The sequence below is a fragment of the Lathamus discolor genome, unplaced genomic scaffold, assembly GCF_037157495.1.
Source record: "Lathamus discolor isolate bLatDis1 unplaced genomic scaffold, bLatDis1.hap1 Scaffold_89, whole genome shotgun sequence".
NCBI classification, from domain to species: domain Eukaryota; kingdom Metazoa; phylum Chordata; class Aves; order Psittaciformes; family Psittacidae; genus Lathamus; species Lathamus discolor.
This window is the reverse complement of record NW_027069398.1, coordinates 28,075-49,781: the sequence shown is the minus strand read 5'-3', so window position 1 is coordinate 49,781 and position 21,707 is coordinate 28,075. Positions and strand designations below refer to the sequence as shown.

The 21,707-nt window shown below is 57.3% G+C and overlaps 3 protein-coding genes across 4 annotated transcripts; 2 read left to right on the top strand and 1 right to left on the bottom strand.

Moving 5' to 3' along the window:
• Positions 1 to 159: 159 nt before the first annotated feature.
• Positions 160 to 4,062, top strand: LOC136007043 (class I histocompatibility antigen, F10 alpha chain-like). The gene is made up of 8 exons (XM_065664983.1): positions 160 to 275; positions 721 to 984; positions 1,097 to 1,372; positions 2,048 to 2,323; positions 2,419 to 2,523; positions 2,625 to 2,660; positions 2,789 to 2,821; positions 2,986 to 4,062. The coding sequence occupies exons 1-8, from the start codon at positions 215 to 217 to the stop codon at positions 2,997 to 2,999; spliced, it is 1,065 nt and encodes a 354-aa protein (XP_065521055.1). The 5' UTR covers positions 160 to 214; the 3' UTR covers positions 3,000 to 4,062.
• A 2,246-nt stretch (positions 4,063 to 6,308) lies between these two features.
• On the top strand, positions 6,309 to 13,404 carry LOC136007052 (flotillin-1-like). 2 transcript variants are annotated; one of them, XM_065664998.1, is made up of 12 exons: positions 6,309 to 6,400; positions 6,524 to 6,599; positions 6,683 to 6,773; positions 7,632 to 7,775; positions 7,940 to 8,059; positions 8,589 to 8,684; positions 8,772 to 8,924; positions 9,204 to 9,385; positions 10,232 to 10,277; positions 10,407 to 10,544; positions 11,996 to 12,160; positions 12,246 to 13,404. In XM_065664998.1, the coding sequence occupies exons 1-12, from the start codon at positions 6,358 to 6,360 to the stop codon at positions 12,276 to 12,278; spliced, it is 1,287 nt and encodes a 428-aa protein (XP_065521070.1). In that variant the 5' UTR covers positions 6,309 to 6,357; the 3' UTR covers positions 12,279 to 13,404. The 2 variants fall into 2 exon arrangements, with proteins under 2 accessions (XP_065521070.1, XP_065521069.1); XM_065664997.1 differs by lacking the exon at positions 11,996 to 12,160.
• Positions 13,019 to 21,536, bottom strand: LOC136007051 (tubulin beta chain). Its single transcript, XM_065664996.1, has 4 exons — positions 21,344 to 21,536; positions 18,342 to 18,450; positions 16,641 to 16,751; positions 13,019 to 16,115 (listed from the first exon to the last, which is right to left on the bottom strand). Exons 1-4 carry the CDS (start codon positions 21,398 to 21,400, stop codon positions 15,058 to 15,060), a joined length of 1,335 nt encoding a protein of 444 aa, XP_065521068.1. The 5' UTR covers positions 21,401 to 21,536; the 3' UTR covers positions 13,019 to 15,057.
• Between the last annotated feature and the right edge of the window lie 171 nt (positions 21,537 to 21,707).

Here is a 21,707-nt window from a genome sequence, read left to right as displayed (position 1 = left end):
CCGAGCCATCAAGCCGGGAATCAGGGGGGTTTCCAGGTAAGACCGTTTCGCTTTCGATATCCCAACCTGACCAGTGGGATCTGCCCGGCAACCGGTGACGTCAGGAATGGTCCGCGTTTCTCATTGGTGGGTGGCGAGGGGTAGAGCCAATAGCGGAGGAGAAGAGTGGGGCTGGCGGCGAGGATCCAGGGTCAGAGCTCAGAGGAGCAGCACGATGGGGCCAAGCTCTGCCGTGGGGCTCCTGCTGCTGTGCGGCCTCGGAGGGGCGGCGAGAGGTGAGCACGGGCACAGGAAGCCGGGACCCCCATGGACCTCTTCCCTGGGCACCGGCGCCCCATTCCCTATGTCCCAGGACACCCTCCATGACCCCCTCGGCATTGGGACCCCCCTGGATGCCCTTTATTCCCCCTCTCTGGGTACTGTGATGCCTCCTCAGACCCCCTCCTTGCCAACATTCCCCTTCCCTGGCACCAGGAACCCCTCGGAACACTCCCTGGGACCCCCTTGGATTCCCTTTTCCAGGCACCAAGACCCCCAGAGCCCTCCCCTGGGGCTGCTTTAATGATACCCACGACCCCCCTGGTCCCTGCTTCCCATCAATCCCAACTCTCCCAGCTCTTGACCCATCCTTTCCGGTGGCACCAGGACCTCCCCCCTTCAGTCACATCCCTGTCACCCCGCTCTGGACCCCAAATCACCCTCACCCCTGTGTCCCCACAGTGCTCCATTCCCTGCGGTACTTCAATTTCGCCATGTCAGACCCCAGCCCGGGGGCTCCCCGGTACCAGATGATAGGATATGTGGATGGGAACCCCTTTGTGCACTACAACAGCGAGAGCAAGCGATGTCAGCCCCGGACACAGTGGATTGCGGCCAATGTGGATCAGGATTACTGGGATGAAGAGACCCAGACTGTTCGGAGCAACGAGCATATCGCCTACAGTAACCTGAACACCGTACGGGACCGCTACAACCAGAGCGGGAGTGAGTGTGGGGCAGGGATGGCGCTTCATGAGGCTGGCGTGGGGCTGGAGGGGGCTGTGTGGGGCTGGGGTGGGCTGTGTGGGGCAGCCCCATCTCACCGGTGCTGGTGCAGGGGCTCAGACACAGCAGTCCATGATCGGCTGTGACCTCCTGGACGACGGGAGCATCAAGGGGTACTGGCAGGAAGCCTGCGATGGGAAGGACTTCATCGCCTTCAACATGGACACCATGATGTTCATCGCGGCGGACGAGGCGGCGCAGGTCACCAAGAGGAAGTGGGAACACGACGGGAGCGTAGCTGAGCACATGAAGAACTACCTGGAGAACACCTGCGTGGAGTGGCTGAAGAACTACGTGCGCTACGGGCAGCTCGAGCTGGAGAGGAGAGGTAAGGAAGAGGTGGGGACAGTGGAGCCGGGCCATAGAACCGTAGAACAGTGTGGGTTGGAAAGGACCTTGAGATCATCCAGCTCCAACCCCTCTGCCATGGGCAGGGACACCCCACACTAAACCATGGCACTCAAGGCTTCATCCAGCCTAGCCTTGAACGCTGCCAGGGACGGAGCATTCACAACCTCCCTGGGCAACCCATTCCAGTGCCTCAGCACCCTAACGGGAAACAACTTCTTCTTTATACCCCATCTAAACTTCCCCTGGTTAAGTTGGAACCTGTTATCCCTTGTCCCATCACTACAGTCCCTAATGAGTCCATCCCTAGCATCCCTGTAGCTCCTCTTCAGATACTATGAGGTCTCCACGCAGCCTTCCCTTCTCCAGGCTGGACAGCCCCAGCTTTCCCAGCCTATCTCCATACGGGAGGTACTGCAGTCCCTGATCATCCTTCATGGCCTCCTCTGGACTTGTTCCAGCAGTTCCATGTCCTTTTTATGTTGAGGACACCAGAACTGCACACAATGCTCCAAGTGAGGTCTCACGAGAGCAGAGCAGAGGGGCAGGATCACCTCCTTGGCCCTGCTGGTCACGCTCCTGTTGATGCAGCCCAGGATACGGGGTTGGCTTTCAGGGCACGTGCTCTGATCCCTCCCCACCGTCCCATTCCCAGTGCCCCCCAAGGTGCGAGTGTCCGGGAAGGAGGAAGAGGATGGGATCCTGACCTTGACCTGCCGCGCTCACGGCTTCTACCCGCGGCCCATTGTGCTCAGCTGGCTGAAGGACGGCGAGGTGCGGGACCAGGACACCCAATGGGGCAGCATCGCACCCAACAGCGATGGCACCTACTACATGTGGGCCTCCATCGAGGCCAACCCCAGCGACAAGGACAAGTTCCGGTGCCAGGTGGAACACGCCAGCCTCCTCCAACCCGGCCTCTATGCTTTGGGTGAGCCTTGGTGGAGGGGGGCTTTGGGGCTGGGGGAGCACACAGTGGGGGTGGTTCCCCCCTTCCACCTCCTCATCCTCCTGCTCTTCCTCCAGAGCCGCAGTCTGACCTGTTCAGCACCCTGCTGGTGGTGGCTGTTGTGATGCTCGTCATCATCGTCATCAGCATGATCGGAGCGCTCTTCTGGAAGCACAAACTGGGTAAGGCCCCGTGTCCAGGGAGGAAGGCAGGGCTGGAGCTGCTGCTCTGGGGAGCCCCGACCAGCCCCATGGTGGGTGCTGATGTCTCTTCCTCTCTGCAGAGAAGAACAAGAAGGATGGCTACAGCGTGCCCCCAGGTGAGCCAGCACCGTGGTGATCCCTTGCCTCTGCTTTCCCAATCCTTCATCCCTCCAGGAGTAGGAACAGATGGAAAAGGAGGTGTCTCCGGAGGTGTCTTTGCTGCTCACATCTCTTTCTCTTGCAGGCATGGCCGTGGGTTCTGCCAGCTCACCCCCAGGTACGAGGTGGGACCAGTGGGTATGGATGGGGTGGCCTCAGCTCCTGCATGGAGCCTCCATGGGATGCAGGGGGACAGCGAGCCCCCCCCGCCCAAGAGCAATGGGCTCTGTGGGGACAGGGATGTAGCCCTGGGTGATGCGTCTCTTCCTCTCATCCCTGCAGAGATTCCTGCTTAACTCCTGCACGGGCTGGATGAGCTGCAACTGGAGGCTTCTTCTTGCTGCTGACCCTCTTCTTTGCTGATACCTGCTTAATTAAGCACCGCTGGTAATGAGCATGGATTGAATCTGGAGCTTCTACTGCACAATAAACGCTGGTCCCCCTTTCTGACGGGTTCTACCTCGGGGCTGGATGGAGCCCAGCGATCCCAGATGGATCCCAGGGCATGGCACATCAATGCTGTGGAGACAAAGAGACGAGATGGAGCTGGGACAAGCCTTGTGTGAGGGGTAGATGGGGGTAGTGAGGGTGTTTAGCATGGAGAAAGGGAGACCCTGAATGGTGACACCAGGTCAGCCTCTTGAATTCCACGATGTAGGGATACCCACCTCCACCTCTCAATGTCTGTCCTGCTCTTTTCCTCCTCCTTAGTAGCTGGTGCAGCGCTGGGTTTGGGCTTTAGGCTAAGAACAAAGCTGCTAACACAGGGATGGTTTTAGTTGGTAAGGATAAGTTAATTAAGTTAAGTACAGAGCATCAAGTATTACTTCATGCTAAGGAATGCTTACCCTGACCAAGGGCTTGTAGTCTCATGCTCTGCCAAGGAAGAAGGGCACAGGAAGCCAGGACGAAGCAGAGCCAGGACCCCTAACCCAAAGCAGCCAAAGGGTTAGGACCCACCTGGAAGACACACTTGGGCATCCGTCTCTCCCCTTGTTATTCCCCTTATGACCGCAGGTGGTAGCAGTAACCGGTTGGTGTTCTGCCTTAGTTACTGCACTGCTCTTGTCCCACCCCATGGGGTTTACACGCTTCTCCCCACCCCACACTGTGGCACCCGATGTGGGGCTGGCAGGGTTGGGATAACGCCAGATCTGAGCAGAGTGTTGTGATAAGCATCGCTCCTCATTAACAGGCATTCCTTATGGTGGTGGTGGTGGGTGCTGTTGGGAGTTGCTGCGCTCCATCGTGGGGTATCAGCGTGTTGTATCTGCCTGACAGCCAGTATTTGCTGTCGTGGGGCTGGGCTGAGCTGCTTGTAATGATTTGTAATGCAATAGATCCTTATTGCTCATTAAACTGGTCTGGAATTGCGTGGTCATCACCTCTAGCCTATGGAAGGCATAGAATGGGAATTGGTAATCATTCCCATTCAACCTATGGAGGAGATATCGCCCCCCCCCAGCTCCTTACAGTGGGAACAGATCCCGGAATCGGGAATATCCTTTCAGTGCCCTTGGAAGCATCGCGCTTTGGAAGGGATTGGTGCTGAAGCACAGCTCCTCCGGGTACCCTGATAGCCAGTGCTGGGCTGGGTGTTCAAAGCGGAGGTCTCCACAGGATCCAACCGATGCTACATGGGGTAAATGGGTTGTACTGATCCCATAATGAGCTCCAATGGGAAATTCCAGTCATCCAAGGAATTCCGGAAGTCCTCATTTGGAATGACACCGGATGAGGAGGTGATGGAGGCCCCAGCACAGAACTAATGGCAGGCAATGAGAAGCCATCCACCTTGCTCACCGATGGGTCCATGCAACCCCGGCGTCCCCAGCATCCGGCCATGGAAGCTGTCGGAATCCATGTGGATGAGCAGCCCCCATCGGGCTCCGAGGACGTGGAGAGGGACCTGCAGCCCAAGGAATAACGGGGTTTAAGCAGGAGATTTAGCCTGGATACAAGGAATTCCTTCACTTTGCTGCTGCCGGGACACTGGGGTGGGTTGACGGGAGAAGGTTTGGATGCCCCCGTGCATAAGGAACGCTCTGCAGCGTGACTCTGTGGCCTTGCTTAGCAGTCGATGCTTTATCATTACAGCTGCAGCAGCACCTTCTGCATAAACAAGGCCTTTCTAACCCCATGTATTAATCCCAGGCATTATCACTGCCAACAAAGAAACCCTTTTGCTAAAATCCCATCATTTTAACCTATTAATCGCCAGGATTCAGTGCACCGAAACCCATCCCGGTATAGAACTATTTCCCCCCCCCCATTATTCCCCACACCTCTTTCCTTTGTAATTAAAGCATCACAAAGAGCTGTCCTGAACAGACTGATACGTATTTGAACGGGGCACAGCAACGCTTAAGCCTAATCCATTTAGGAGCTATTTGAGCATTGGATTCCAACTCGGGTTCATCCATTCGTGACGATGGAGAACTCCACTGCCATGGATTCCTATCAGCGGCATGAATTTGTCTCTTTATCGTTTAACTGCGTTAAAATTAATTACCTTTTAAAAAGTAATTCACTTTTAATTAATGAATTTGTCTCTTTATCGTTTAACTACGTTAAAATTAATTACCTTTTAAAAAGTAATTCATTTTTAATTAATGAATTTGTCTATCATTTAACTACGTTAAAACTAATTACCTTTTAAAAAGTAATTCATTTTTAATTAATGATTTTGTCTCTTTATCATTTAACTACGTTGAAATTAATTTTTTTTTAATTGATTACGTTAAAATGAATACTTTCTCATTTAATTACGCTAAAAATGAGTAAAAAAGACGAAAAAGACAGTCACGAGCTGCAAGCTTCCTCGAGGAATCCACCAGAAACGGGGCTCGGAGCAAGCTGCTCCAGTGGGAAGCCTTGGAATTGCTCCTTCCCACCCCAAACCATTCCCGGATTCCCTGGCATTGCCTTCACCTTTATCTGCACCCCGATAACCCCAGCCAAAGAGCCCCAAACGGCCCCAAAACCAGGGCAGCAGCGGAGATGCGGCACCGGGATCCCTGCGGAATTCCCTCTGGAATCCTGCAAGGGATTCGCTTGTGGCAACGATGGCGTCCAGCGCCTGAGGCAACGGCAGAGCCGGAGGGGTCCATGCGCAACCGCGGGTCCTACAGACGGGAATTATGAGGTAAAACATGGAGTTTTCAATTAAACCCGCTATTAACTGCAATAAACGTGCTCTTTGACAGCGATAAAACCCCGTTAACACCTCACAGGAGACCCCATATTGGGACCTCACAGCGAACCCCCCCCCTTAAAGCCCTATGTGAGACGTCCCCCATCCCCTTCTCCCCCCCACACCGGCCCCAAACCCACCCCCTCCGCCCATTCGACCTCGGAGGCGGCTCCAAGCGCTGGCCCAGCCCCTTCCCCCGCCCCACAGCCGCCTCAGCCCCACAACCCCAACATGGAGGCGGCGCCTCAAGATGGAGGCGGCGCCTCAAGATGGCGCCCGTCCTCCTTCTTCCCTTTCCCCTCCCTCCTTCCCGCCCTTTCTGCGGCGCAGCCAATGGGAGCGGCGGGGCTCCCGTGACGCCATCGGTTGCTGGGTAGAACAGGGAGGTGCTACTCCGCCTTGAAGGGGGGGGGGGGGGGTTCGGCGGCCATCACCGCGCCTCAGGCCGGGTCCCCGCCGCGATGTTCTTCACGTGTGGCCCCAACGAGGCCATGGTGGTGTCGGGTGAGCCGCGATCCCCCCGCCCCCACCTTTATCATCCATAACCCCCCCCCCTTCCCATCCATATCATCCCCCCCCCCCCCCCCCCCGCTTTGGATCCGTCCATGACAGCGGCCGTCCCCACAGGTTTCTGCCGCAGCCCCCCCGTCATGGTGGCCGGGGGCAGGGTGCTGGTGGTGCCGTGCCTGCAGCAGATCCAAAGGTGAGGAATTGGGGGGGGGGGTGTTGTTATCCATAGGGAATTGGGAGCAGCGCTTGGAGCTGTGTCCGTCCCCCCCCCCTTAGGATCTCCCTCAACACGCTGACCCTCAACGTGCGCAGCGAGAAGGTGTACACCCGCCATGGGGTGCCCATCTCCGTCACCGGCATCGCGCAGGTACCCCCCCCCGCTTCCCCATGCACTTGGTACAGCCCCTTTTAAGTGGGACCCACCCAATGCTGCTGGGGGGGGGGGGGGGGGGAAATCCCCTTCCTTCTCCCCTGCTTCTTCCTCCCGTCCATTAAGACAACCCCCCCCCCTTAAAAGGGTCCTGCCATGGTGTGGACCCCCCCTCTGTAAGGGGCTTGATGAGGGGGGGGGATCATCTTCTTTCTCCCCTTCCTCTTCCTCCTATCCATTAAGACCCCCCCTTAAAAGGGTCCTGCCATGGTGAGGACCCCTCCCTCTATAAGGGGCTTGGAGGGGGGGGGGATCCTTTTCCTTGTCTTCTTCTTCCCCTCTATTAAGACCCCTCCTTAAAAAGGTCCTGCCATGGTGAGGACCCCCCCTCTATAAGGGGTTTGATGGGGGGGGGAATCATCTTCTTTGGGGGGGGATCCTTTCCTTGTCCCCTTCCTCTTCCTCCCCTCCATTAAGACTCCCCCCCTTAAAAGGGTCCTGCCATGGTGTGGACCCCCCTTCAATGAGGGGCTGGGGGGGAGGGATCCTTTCCTTGTTCCCTTCCTCTTCCTCCTCTCTATTAAGACTCCCTCCCTTAAATGGGTCCTGCTGTTGTGAACACACACCCCCCCCCCCCCCCATAAGGGGCTTGTAGTGGTGGGTCCCTGTACAAGAGGTGCAGCCCCCTCTTAAAAGGGCAATGCACCCCCCTAATCCCCACCATGGTGGTTTCGCCCTCAATCTTAAACTCTTAAATAGGCCCCTATGGAGGAGCAGCTTCTTAAAGGGGCCGCATCCCATCGGCCTTAAAGGGGGTGGGGGGTACGAGGCTGAATGGGCCCCCGCTGGGAGCAGGTGAAGATCCAGGGGCAGAACAAGGAGATGCTGGCGGCCGCTTGCCAAATGTTCCTGGGCAAGTCGGAGGCTGAGATCGCCCAGATCGCCCTGGAGACCCTGGAGGGCCACCAGCGCGCCATCATGGCCCACATGACCGTGGAGGTAAGGGGGGGGCACGACACAGCCCCCTTTAAAGCCCCATTCATCCCTAAGTCCCAATGGACGCCCTGCTGCAATTGGCTCCTGACCATTGAAGCTTTGCTCTGATTGGGTCCCCACCCTTGAAGCTCCACCCCCTGCATCCCTAAGCTCCGCCTATTCCATAGGAGATCTATAAGGACCGGCAGAAGTTCTCGGAGCAGGTTTTCAACGTGGCCTCATCCGACCTGGTCAATATGGGCATCAGCGTGGTCAGCTACACCCTGAAGGACATCCATGATGACCAGGTGGCACTGGGGACATGGTGGGGACAGGCAGGGATTGGGACGGGGACCAAAGGATGGGGACATGGGGATGGGGACGGTGCGCATGGGATGGGGATATGGGAATGGGGATATAGGGATGGGGATGTGGGAGTAGGGATATAGGGATGGGGACAGTGGACATGGGATGAGGATGTGGGGATGGGGACAGGGACCAAACGATGGGGATATGGTGATGGGGACAGTGGGCATGGCATGGGGATATGGGGATGGGGACATGGGGATGGGGACATGGGGGTGGTGACAGTGGCCAAGGGACAGGGATATGGGGATGGGGATGTAGGGATGGGGACAGTGGCCAAGGGATGGGGATTTGGGGATGGGGACATGGGGATAGGATCAGTGGCCAAGGGATGTGGATATGGGGAGGGGAACAATGGATGACGACAGCGACCCTGGGGACACCACACAAGCCCAGGGCCATCCCCCACTGTCTCCTATGGCCGGTGGGACAGTGGGGGGTGACCTTGTCCCCTTGTCCCCCTGTCCCCAGGACTACCTGCACTCCCTGGGCAAGGGCCGCACAGCACAAGTGCAGCGCGACGCCCGCGTCGGAGAGGCCGAGGCCAAGAGGGACGCCGGGATCCGCGTGAGCCCCGCACCCCATTGGCATCCCCCCAACCCCTTCAATGTCCCCGTGCCCACGATGCCCCTCTCTGTGCCCCCCCCCCCATAGGAGGCCCGTGCCCGGCAGGAGCAGGTCTCGGCGCAGCTGCTCAGCGAGGCGGCCATGGCTCGTGCCCAGCGCGACTTCGAGCTGCAGCAGGCTCAGTGCGACGCTGCCATCAGCGCCCGCAAGGCCACGGCCGACCTGGCCTATGAGCTGCAGGTACCACCCCCCCCAACCCCTTCCATGGTGCCCCATAGCCCCTCTGTGTGTGTGTTTGCCTCCCCCCCACATCCCTTGGTCCACACTTGGTCCCTCTCCTGGATACCCCCATCCTTTAGATCCCTACATCCCCCCATCCAAGAGCTGCGTCTCCCAGGATGCTTTGTCCCCCCCACCAAGCATCGTGGTCCCCCCTAACCCACCCCAATGGTGGCTTCTCCCCTTAACACTGGGGTGCCCCCCACCCATTGGGTGTCCCTTTTTGGGGGGGGGGTGTAGGTGGCAAAGACGAAGCAGCAGATCGAGGAGCAGCGGGCGCAGGTGCTGGTGGTGGAGCGGGCGCAGCGGGCGCAGCTGCAGGAGCACGAGATCGGGCGCCGGGAGCTGGAGCTGGAGGCCACGGTCCGCAAACCGGCCGAGGCCGAGCGGTACCGGCTCGAGCGCCTGGCCGAGGCGCAGCGGTGAGGACGTGGCCCCTTTAAGGGCAGTGTCGCCTCTTTAAGGGAGAGCCCCAACTCAGTCTCCCAAGCCATTGCCCCTTTAAGAGGGAGCCCCGCCCTATTCTACTAAGCCTCATTGGTGGGATGCTACTGCACTTGATGCTATTGCACCTGTAAGAGCTTTACCAGGCTGCACCCTCATTGGTGGGACCCACTATCGTGATGCCATTTCCTCTTTAAGCAGGAGCCTCATCCCAGTCTACTAAGCCCCACCCCCAAATTTGTGGGACCCACTGCCTAACTTGATGCTGTTGCCCCTTTAAGAGGGAGCCCGTCTCGCTCTACCAAGCCTCATTGGTGTAGCCCACTGCCTAATCTGATGCCATTGCCCCTTTAAGAGGGAGCCCTGTCCTAGTCTTCCAAGCCTCATTGGTGGTACCCATTCTGTAATTTGATGCTATTGCCCTTTTAAGAGGGAGCCCCATCCCAGTCTTCCAAGCCTCATTGGTGGGACCTATTCCCTAACCTGATGCCATTGCCCCTTTAAGAGGGAGCGCCATCCCATTCCACCAAGCCTCATTGGTGGATTCACTGCTTAACTTGATGCTATTGCCCCTTTAAGAGGGAGCCCCGTCCCAGTCCTCCAACCCTCACTGGTGGGACCTACTGCCTAACTTGATGCCATTGCCCCTTTAAGAGAGCTTTACCAAGCCACACCCTCTTTAAGAGGGGTCCCATCACCGCCTTGCCCTCAAAAAGGAGCCACGCCCCCGAAACCACACCCCCTCAAGCCCCTCCCACTGCAAACCACGCCCCTTAGGGCTCCTCCCCATGAAGCCACGCCCCCTCTGACGCTCCGCCCTCCAGGTCCCAGCTGATCCTGCAGGCAGAGGCAGAAGCCGAAGCCATGAGGGTGAGTTTGGGGGGGGGGGGGGGGGGAGTCACCACACATCCACTTATGGGGCTCTGCCCCCCAAGTGTGGGTCAGAGCCCCCCCCCCCGACCCCAATGTGTGGGGCGGGGGCTCGGGGGTCCCCTGCAGGTGACAGGGGCGGCCAAAGCAGCCGCCGTGGCCGCCCGGGCCAGGGCAGAAGCAGCGCAAGCGGCGGCCAAGGCTGAAGCCTTTGGGCAGTACCAGGAGGCGGCCGTGGTGGAGATGGTGCTGCAGCGCCTGCCCCAGGTATGGGGCTGGCTTGGGGGGGCCCAAAAGGGAGGGTTTGGGGGTCCCCATGGGGTATTTTGGGGTCCGTCCCCCCCCCATGGAGGTGGGGTCCTTGGTATGGAACATAGGGGCTGGGGGGGGGGGGGTGGTAGTGTGTGTATTTGGGTGCTGCGCTCCTGTTTTGGGGTGATTTGGGGGTATTTTGGGTCCTGCACCCTCATTTTGGGGTGATTTGGGGGTACTTTGGGTCCTGCACCCTTATTTTGGGGTGATTTGGGGGTACTTTGGGTCCTGCACCCTTATTTTGGGGTGATTTGGGGGTATTTTGGGTGCTGAGCTCAGTTTTTTTGGGGCGATTTGGGGGTATTTTGGGTGCTGCGCACTCATGTTGGGGTATTTGGGGGCGATTTGGGGGTATTTGGGGTGTGCACTCCTATTTTGGGGTATATTTTGGGTCCTGCACCCCCATTTTGGGGGTGATTGGGGTATTTTGGGTGCTGTGCTCTTATTTTTGGGGTGATTTGGGGGTATTTTGGGTGCTGCGCTCCTATCTCGGGGTATTTTGGGGGTATTTTGGGTGCTGTGCTCTTATTTATGGGCATTTTGGGGGTGATTTGGGGTATCTTGGGTGCTGTGCTCTTATTTCAGGGTATTTTGGGGTGATTTGAGGGTATTTTGGGCGCTGCGCTCTCATTTTTGGGTATTTTAGGGTTATTTGGGATTATTTTGGGTGCTGCACTCTCATTTTTTGGTGTTTTGGGGTGATTTGTGGGTATTTTGGGTGCTGTACTTTCATTTTTCGGTATTTGGGGGTATTTTGGGCGCTGCACTCTCATTTTTGGGTATTTTGGGGCAATTTGGGGGTATTTTGGGCGCTGCGCTCTCATTTTTGGGTGTTTTGGGGTGATTTGTGGGTATTTTGGGCGCTGCGCTCTCATCTTTGGGTATTTTGGGGCAATTTGGGGGTATTTTGGGCGCTGCGCTCTCATTTTTGGGTGTTTTGGGGTGACTTGGGGGTATTTTGGGCACTGCGCTCTCATTTTTGGGTATTTTGGGGTGACTTGGGTATTTTGGGCGCTGTGCTCTCATTTTTTTGTATTTTGGGGCGATTTGTGGGTATTTTGGGTGCTGCACTTTTATTTTTCGGTATTTTGGGGCGATTTGGGGGTATTTTGGGCGCTGCGCTCTCATTTTCTGGCATTTTGGGGTGATCTGGGGGTATTTTGGGCGCTGCGCTCTCATTTTTGGGTGTTTTGGGGTGATTTGTGGGTATTTGGGGCGCTGCGCTCTCATTTTCTGGCATTTTGGGGCGATTTGTGGGTATTTTGGGCGATGCACTTTCATTTTTGGGTATTTTGGGGCGATTTGGGGGTATTTTGGGCGCTGCGCTCTCATTCTGGGGGCGATTTGGGGGTATCCGGGGCCCCGCAGCCCCGTTCCGGGCTGACCCGGGCCTGTTGCGGGGGCAGGCGGCCGAGGCGGTGGCGCAGCCGCTGCTGGGGACGCGCCGGGTGACGCTGGTGGCCGGCGCCTCCGGGCCCATGGGGGTCTCGCGGCTGCCGGGGGAGGTCCTGGACGTGGTCACGCGCTTGCCCAGCGCCATCGAGGCCTTGAGCGGCGTCAGCATCACCCAGGTCTGCCCTTGGGGACAATGGGGACAAGGGGGGGGGGGTACCCGTGCCTGGGGGCAGCTCCTCAGGGTCCTTTCTGTCCCCATAGGGCAGCCAGAAGAAGAGCGAGTGCCAGGGGTGATGGGGACACCAAAGGGGCACCAACCCCTTCGAGCCTTGTCCCCATGGGGCCACCAACGTAGAACCCATGTCCATATGGTGCCATCAATGAGAGCCCACTGTCCCCATGGGGCCACCAACCCCATGTCCCCATAGTGCCTACAGCCCCCTAGAGCCCATTGTCCCCATGGGGCGACCAACCCCATGTCCCCATAGTGCCTACGGCCCCCTAGAGCCCATTGTCCCCATGGTGCCATCAACCCCAACCCTATGTCCCCATAGTGCCTACAGCCCCTTAGAGCCCGTTGTCCCCACAGTGCCACCAACCCAGAGCCCATTGTCCCCATGGTGCCACCAACCCCATGTCCCCATAGTGCCTACAGCCCCCTAGAGCCCATTGTCCCCATGGGGCCACCAGTGTAGAACCCATGTCCCCATGGTGCCATCAATGAGAGCCCATTGTCCCCATGGTGCCACCAACCCAGAGCCCATTGTCCCCATGGTGCCATCAACCCCATGTCCCCATAGTGCCTACAGCCCCCTAGAGCCCATTGTCCCCATGGTGCCATCAACCCCAACCCTATGTCCCCATAGTGCCTACAGCCCCTTAGAGCCCATTGTCCCCATGGTGCCACCAGTGTAGAACCCATGTCCCCATGGTGCCATCAATGAGAGCCCATTGTCCCCATGGGGCCACCAACCCCATGTCCCCATAGTGCCATCAATGAGAGCCCATTGTCCCCATGGTGCCACCAGTGTAGAACCCATGTCCCCATGGGGCCATCAACCCCATGTCCCCATAGTGCCCACAACCCCCTGGAACCCCTGTCCCCATGGTGCCACCAACCCCAAGCCCATTGTCCCCATGGGGCCATCAATGTAGAATCCTATGTCCTCATGGTGCCATCAATGAGAGCCCATTGTCCCCATGGGGCCATCAACCCCATGTCCCCATAGTGCCTACAGCCCCCTAGAGCCCATTGTCCCCATGGGGCCACCAACCCAGAGCCCATTGTCCCCATGGGGCCACCACCCCACAGCCTCTGTCACCCAAGTGCCACCACCCCAGGGCCTGGCTTGTCCCCAAAGTGGGGGGGGGATGTGTCCCCACGTCCCCCCCCATCATTAAAGCTGCTGCACCCACCCCAGGCCTGGCTCCTTCCTGATGCCTTTGGGGACCCCACTCAAGGGCCACTGGTGACCCCCAAGTGCTATGGGGCAGGGAAAGGGGGACCAAGGACATGGGACAAGGCGAGGGGGGGGGAATTTTCCATCCCGGGTTTATTCCTGGCCCCGGGGCGGCTTTTCAATATGAAAAAAAAAAACCCAACCAACAAAAAATAAAGGGGAAAAAGGTTAAAAAGGGAAAAATGGCCCAAAATGAAGGGAGGGGACACGGGGGGGGGGGGAGGGGATGGGAGAGCCCATTTTGGGGGGGGGGGGGGGATGGCAATAATTTAGCGGTGTCACCCCCCCGGCGGTGGGGACGCGGTGGCCTCGGGTGATGGGGATGAAGTGGAGGCTCCTCAGTGCCCATGAGGGTGCTGGGACGCTGTGGTGGTGACGATGATGATGGTGGTGGATGAGGGCTCTTCCATTGACCACGGTGAAGGATGAAGGCTCTTCATTGACCACGGTGGACGCGGGCTCTTCCTTGATGATGATGAAGGCTCTTTGGGGACCATGATGAAGGATGAGGGCTCTTCCATTGACCATGATGGACATGGGCTCTTCCATTGACCATGATGAAGGCTCTTTGGAGACCGTGATGAAGGACGAGGACTCTTCATTGACCATGATGGACGTGGGCTCTTCCTTGACGATGATGAAGGCTCTTTGGGGACCATGATGAAGGGCAAGGGCTCTTCCATTGACCATAATGACAAGGGCTCTTCCATTGACCATGATGAAGGCTCTTCATTGACCATGAAGGATGAGGGCTCTTCCTTGACGATGATGAAGGCTCTTTGGTGACCATGATGAAGGACAAGGACTCTTCATTGACCATGATGAAGGACAAGGGCTCTTCCATTGACCCTGATGGACAAGAGCTCTTCTACTGACCATGGTGAAGGATGAAGGCTCTTCATTGACCATGATGGACAAGGGCTCTTCCTTGACGATGATGAAGGCTCTTTGGAGACCATGATGTAGAGTTGGGTATTTCTGGTGACCATGATGAAGGGCAAGGGCTCTTCCATTGACCATAACGGACAAGGGCTCTTCCATTGACCATGGTGAAGGATGAAGGCTCTTCATTGAGCATGAAGGCTCTTCCTTGACGATGATGAAGGTTCTTTGGGAACCGTGATGAAGAGTTGGGTCTCTCTGGTGAGGATGATGATGGTCGAGGGCTCTTCACTGACGATGACAAAGGACAAGGACTCTTCATTGACCATGATGGACAAGAGCTCTCCATTGACCATGATGAAGGCTCTTCCATTGACCATGATGGACAAGGACTCTCCATTGACCATGACGAAGGATGAAGGCTCTCCAGTACCAAAGAGCTTTCTCCTGCCGGACCCCAGCTCCCTGAGGAGGAGGAGGATGAAGACCAGCACCATTCCAAAGAGCAGGATGGGGCAGGGGGGGGGACACACACACAACAAAGACCAAACGCTCCCCGATGACACCAGCGCAGCACAGGACGACGACCCCGATGCCACCAAGGCCGGGGCGGGGGGGGGGGCTCTGAGGATGACAACGGAAGACGAGGACGATGAAGGCTCTCCAAGGACATTGAAGGGGCGGGGGGGGGGGGGGTGTTCTCCATCCATGGCCAAGCCACCTCCGTCCCTTCAGGCTTCTTCTTCGGCCTCTTCGCCGAAGTCCTCCTCTTCCTCGGCGGTGGCGTCTTGGTACTGTTGGTACTCGGAGACCAGGTCGTTCATGTTGCTCTCGGCCTCGGTGAACTCCATCTCGTCCATGCCCTCGCCCGTGTACCAATGGAGGAAGGCTTTGCGGCGGAACATGGCCGTGAACTGCTCCGAGATCCTCTTGAAGAGCTCTTGGATGGCTGTGCTGTTGCCGATGAAGGTGACGGCCATCTTGAGGCCGCGGGGGGGGATGTCGCACACGGCCGTCTTCACGTTGTTGGGGATCCATTCCACAAAGTAGGAGCTGTTCTTGTTCTGCACGTTCAACATCTGCTCATCCACTTCCTTCATGGACATCCGGCCCCGGAACACGGCCGCCACCGTCAAGTAACGCCCGTGGCGCGGGTCGCAGGCGGCCATCATGTTCTTGGCGTCAAAGACCTGTTGGGTGAGCTCCGGTACCGTTAAGGCCCGGTATTGTTGGCTCCCTCGGGATGTCAACGGAGCGAAGCCAGGCATGAAGAAGTGGAGCCGAGGGAACGGGACCATGTTGACGGCCAACTTCCGGAGATCGGCGTTGAGTTGGCCGGGGAAGCGTAGGCAAGTGGTGACCCCGCTCATGGTGGCCGAAACGAGGTGGTTGAGGTCCCCGTAAGTCGGGGTGGTCAACTTGAGGGTACGGAAGCAGATGTCGTAAAGGGCTTCGTTGTCGATGCAATAGGTCTCATCCGTGTTCTCCACCAGCTGATGCACCGACAAGGTGGCGTTGTAAGGCTCCACCACCGTATCCGACACCTTGGGCGAGGGCACCACGCTGAAGGTGTTCATGATGCGGTCGGGATATTCCTCGCGGATCTTGGAGATCAAGAGGGTGCCCATGCCGGAGCCCGTGCCCCCCCCCAAGGAATGGGTCAGTTGGAAGCCTTGGAGGCAATCGCAGCTCTCCGCTTCCTTCCGTACCACGTCCAGCACCGAATCCACCAGCTCGGCCCCTTCTGTGTAGTGGCCTTTGGCCCAGTTGTTGCCGGCACCGCTCTGACCTGGGGAGGGGGGGGAGACAACACATTTGGGGGGGGGAGTCACCATCATCCTCCTCCCAACACCCCCAACCCCATTTAAAGACCTTGGGTGCACCCATCCCATTGCTGGGGGCCTTCAAAGCCAACCTTGACCCCCCCATAGAGACCTTGATCCCATCCTTGTGGGTCTCCATCAACCTCCTTGGGGACCCTTCTTGAGGATCCCCCCCACTTGGGTACCTCCATGGGCACCCTGAGCTGCTACAAGACACCCACGTCCTCCACAACCCTCTTTAACCTAATGTGGGGCCCCACAACCCCTATGGGGACCTCAAAACCCAACTGGGGGACATCACAGGAGACCATGGCCACCAAGAAGGGGACAACAAGGACCTGCCCCATTGTGCCAAGCACTTGAGGGGCATTGAGGAGGGATGTGTGAATGGGGACCCACTGCAGTGGGGGTCCACCAGCCAACCCCATGGTGATGGCCACCCAATGAAGGCAATGGCCAAGATGGGCACCGCACAGGAGACGGGCACTCACCAAAAACAAAGTTGTCCGGCCTGAAGATCTGCCCAAAGGGTCCTGAGCGCACCGAGTCCATGGTCCCAGGCTCCAGGTCCACCAAGATGGCCCTCGGCACATACTTCCCCCCTGGGGACAGCACCGTGTCACCAAGGTGGGGTGGGGATGGGGATGTGGTGGTGATGGGGACGTGATGGTGGGGACATGGTGATGGGGATGTGGTGATGATGGGGATGTGGTGGTGATGGGGACATGGTGTTGGGGACATGGTGATGGGGGTGTGGTGATGATGGGGATGGGGTAGTGGGGACATGGTGATGGGGATGTGGTGATGATGGGGACGTGGTGGTGAGGTGGTGGGGACATGGTGATGGGGATGTGGTGATGATGGGGACGTGGTGTTGGGGACATGGTGATGGGGATGTGGTGATGATGGGGACGTGGTGGTGATGGGGACATGGTGTTGGGGACATGGTGATGGGGGTGTGGTGATGATGGGGATGTGGTGGTGGGGACATGGTGATGGGGATGTGGTGGTGATGGGGATGTGGTGGTGATGGGGACATGGTGTTGGGGACATGGTGATGGGGGTGTGGTGATGATGGGGATGTGGTGGTGGGGACATGGTGATGGGGATGTGGTGATGATGGGGATGTGGTGGTGGGGACATGGTGATGGGGATGTGGTGATGATGGGGATGTGGTGGTGGGGACATGGTGATGTGGTGCTGATGGGGACGTGATGGTGGGGACATGGTGATGGGGATGTGGTGATGATGGGGACTTGGTGGTGGGGACATGGTGATGGGGATGTGGTGATGATGGGGACGTGGTGATGGGGATGTGGTGATGATGGGGATGGGGTGGTGGGGACATGGTGACGGGGATGTGGTGATGATGGGGATATGATGGTGGGGACATGGTGGTGATGGGAACACCATGATGGGGATGTGATGGAGACATGGTGGTGATGGGGGTATGACGGTAGGGACACGATAATGGAGAAATGGTGGTGATGGGGATGTGGTGGTGATGGGGATATATTGGAGAGACAGTAATGAGGACATGACGATGATGGGGATATGATGGTGGGGACACGGTGATGGGGATGTGGTGGTGATGGGGACATGATGATGGGGACGTGGTGATGGGGAAACGATGATGTGGATGTGATGGGGACATGGTGGTGATGGGGATATGGTGGTGGGGACACGATAATAGGGACATGGTGGTGATGGGGATGTGGTGGTGATGGAGATATGATGGTGGAGACACAGCAGTGATGGGTACACAGTGGTGATGGGTACACGGTGGCAATGGGGACACGGTGGGGACGTGTTGATGAAGACGTGGTGGTGATGGGGACATGATGGTGGGGACACAGTGATGATGGAGACATGGTGGCAATATGGACATGGTGATGAGGACGTGATGGTGATATGATGGTGGGGATGTGATGGTGATGGGTACATGGTGGCAATGGGGACATGGTGATGAGGACGTGATGATGGTGGGGATGTGATGGTGATGGGTACATGGTGGCAATGGGGACATGGTGATGAGGACGTGATGGTGATGGGGATATGATAGTGGGGACGTGGTGATGATGGGGACGTGGTGGTGATGGGGACATGGTGGCAATAGGGATATGGTGATGGGGACGTGGTGGCAATGGGGATATGGTGGTGATGGGGACATGGTGGTGATGGGGACATCCTACCGGTGGCCTCATTGTAGTAGACACTGATGCGGTCGAGCTGGAGGTCGCTGTCTCCATGGTAGGTGCCGGTGGGGTCGATGCCGTGCTCATCGCTGATCACCTCCCAGAACTAATTGGGGGGGGGAGAAGAAAGGGGAGGGGGGTGTCAAAACGAGGCCCCGCCCCCTTTCCTTTCCCCTCCAATGAGAGGGGAGGAACCAAGAAGGCTCCACCCCTCCCCTTGGTCCCATAGGGGCTGGGGATGAATGAAGAGAGCTGTGATTTAAAAGGGGGTGGAGCTTAACGGGGAGGAGAAGCCCCATTGGCTGGGAGGGGTTGAGCTTTGGAAGCTGACTGGAGGAGCCAGCCCAAGGGGTGGGGAGAGTAGAACGGGAGGGGGGGCGTGGCTTGATCGCATGGGAGGGGCCGCAAGGAGGCCGACCAATGGGGGTGGAGCCCTCCGAGAGGGGCGTGGCTTCGGTGGCTGCAGAGGGGGCGTGGCCAAAGTAACGGGCGGGCGGGAACCGGAAGCAGGGTTTGAATGGCGGCGCCTCCAAAAATGCCGCTTTTTCCCCCAAATTTACCCTTTTCTGCCCCCAAACCCACCCCTCGTAAACGGGGAAGTGCCAATATCAAGGGGTTTGGCCCCAAAATGTGCCCCTTGGGAGGCAATGGGGACCCCAACCCCCCCAATTCAAGGTCATTGGGGGGGGGGGGGGCAGAGCCACGCCCTAAAGGTGAAAATGGGTCCAAACCCCCCAATTTTGGGGCTGACAGTGAAGAAAGGGGTTAAAAAAGGCGATCTGGGTTAAAAAGCATCGTTTTGGACACTGAAAAGGTGCATTTTCTGGAGCTCAGCGAGGTTAAAAAGGCTCTTTTTGGTTGAAAATGGTGGTTTGGGGTGGAAAAAGGGGATTTTGTGACTAAAATGGTCATAATGGGACGGAAAAGTCCATTTGGGGAATAAAAACAACTAATTTTGGGGGGGGGAAATGCCATTTTAAGGCTATAAAATGTGGCTTGGGAACAAAAAGGTTTCCATTCCGAGCTGAAAACATGGAAAAAACAGGAATTTTTGGGTGGAAAAAGGGATTTTGGGGCGAAAAACAGCTTTTTGGGGGTTGAAAACCCCATTTCTGGGGTGAAATTTGGCGTCCACAAAGCTCATTTGAGGCGTTTTGAAGAACAAAGATCGCATTCTGCGGCTCAAAGCCTCCATTGGGGGGGGGGGCAAAGTTGGTAGGAGACACAAAGGAGCTGTTTTGGGGCTGAAAACGTGGATTTTAGGTCAAAAAGCATCATTTTTGAAGGGAAAGGTTGATTTTGGGCCGAAAACCACTCGTTTTGGGGCTAAAAACCAGGTTAAAAGCGGACAACCCCTATTGTGAAGCAGCAATAAGACCATTCCGGCGTGGAAAAGAGCCCGTTTTGGGGCCTAAAACAGTCATTTTGGGGCTCAAAGCATCATTTTGCGTTAAAAAAACCGAATTTAGGAGTAAAAAAGTGCTAATTTGGGCCCAAACCGGCGGAATTTGGGGCAGAAAAGCTGCTTTTTGGGAGCACAAAGATGCGATTCTTCAGCCGCAGCCCTCCATTTTGGGGCTGGATTCCTCCATTTTGGGGTGGGATCGCCCTGCTTTTAGCAGCAGAAGCACCTTTTGGGGCTGAAATAAACCCTTTTTGGGGCCGAAAAGCTCTTTTTTCCCACTCAAAAGGCCCTTTTGGGGCAAAAAAGCTCCTTTTTGGGGACGGGAAAATGCTGTTTCTGAGAACAAAGCTCTTCCTGGGCGGGGGGGAAAGCACCACTTTGGCACTTTTGGGGCAAAAAGGCTTCTTTTAGCGCTAAAAAACCCCATTTTGGGGCTAAACCCCATAATTTGGGGTCAAAACCCATGATTTGGGGCAAAAAAGCTTCATTTCGAGGAGAAAATCTCCCTTTTGGGGGCAAAAATGCGGATTTTAGGGCTCAAGTTTTCCTCATAGAGAACAAAGCTTCCTCCGCTGGTGAAAACCCCCCTTTGGGCACTGAAAACTCCATTTTGAGGCCAAAACCTTCGATTTAGGGGCTAAAAAACCTCTATTTTTACCAACCCACCCCCTATTTTAAGGCTGTTCAAGAAAATCGCCATTTTGGGACAAAGAAGCGCGGTTTTGGGGCGAAAAAAGCCCATTTTGGAGCCAAGAGCCCCTTGAGGGCCGGCACGCCCCTGTTTTGGGGGTGCAAAGCTTCATTTGGGCTTAAATCTCGTTATTTTTGGGGTAGAAAACCCCCTTTTTGGTTGCCGAAGCCCCGGGGGGCGCCACGCCCCGGTTTTGGGGGCAAAAAGCTTAATTTTGGGGGTACAAACCTCCATTTTAACGCCGAAAAAGGCGGATTTTGGTAAAAAACCGGTTTGAAAGGGTCGGAAAAGGGCTTTTTAGGGCAAAAACGCGACTGGAAACGCAGCGAAGGGGCGGATGGATGCGCTTTTGGGGTAAAACCAACGCAATTTGGGATTTTAAAGCACAGTTCGCGCGGGGAAACTCCCATTTTGGGGCTAAATCCCGTCATTTTGGGGCATTAACGCTGGAAATGGGCGAATCGGGCCAAAACCTGACGTTTTGGGGGAAAATACCTCGAAAAGGTGTTTTAGGCAGGAAAAAGCAGCCGTTTTGGGGTAAAAAAGAGGGGTTTTGGGGCAAAATCCGGCGCTTTTTGAGCCGCTTTCGGGCGCCGCTCCCCTGAGGCGCGGCGGGAAACCGCCATTTTGAGCCGCGTGATAAGTGGGGGGGGGGGGGCACGTTTTGAGGCCAAAAACCTCCATTTTGGGCCGAAGCGCTTCGCTTTTGGGGCAAAACCGCTCGATTCCCCTTCGCGGGAGGGAAAGGCGTCGTTTTGGGCTAAAATCACCCCGATTCGGGTCCGCCTTTGTCTGGGTTGAGGGGAGGGGCTTCTTAAAGGGGCCGCGCCGCGGTGGGAGGGATGAAGGGGGGGGGGGGGCCCACCCCTGTGTCCCGCTGCAGCCCCCCCCCCCGCCCTTCACCTTGGCCCCGATCTGGTTGCCGCATTGTCCCGCTTGGATGTGGACGATCTCCCTCATGGTGGCGGTGCGCGGTGACGGTGCCGGAGCGGTGGGGCCCACCCGGTCGTGGATGGAGCGTGGCGGTGGAGCGGCCCCTTTAAGACCCGAGCGCTGAGTGCAGCGGCGGCGGTCGGCGGCAGCAATGGCGGCTCGGGCGGCCCCGCGGCGCCTCATATACACAAGGCGGTGCCGCCCGGCCCCGCGCTCCCATTGGTCAGCACCACCCTCCCGCCGCGCTCCCATTGGACGGGCTCCTTTAGCACCGCCCCCTCCCCTCGGAGGACCGCCCCTCCGCCTCTCTTTACCGACGTGCGCGGGAGCCAAT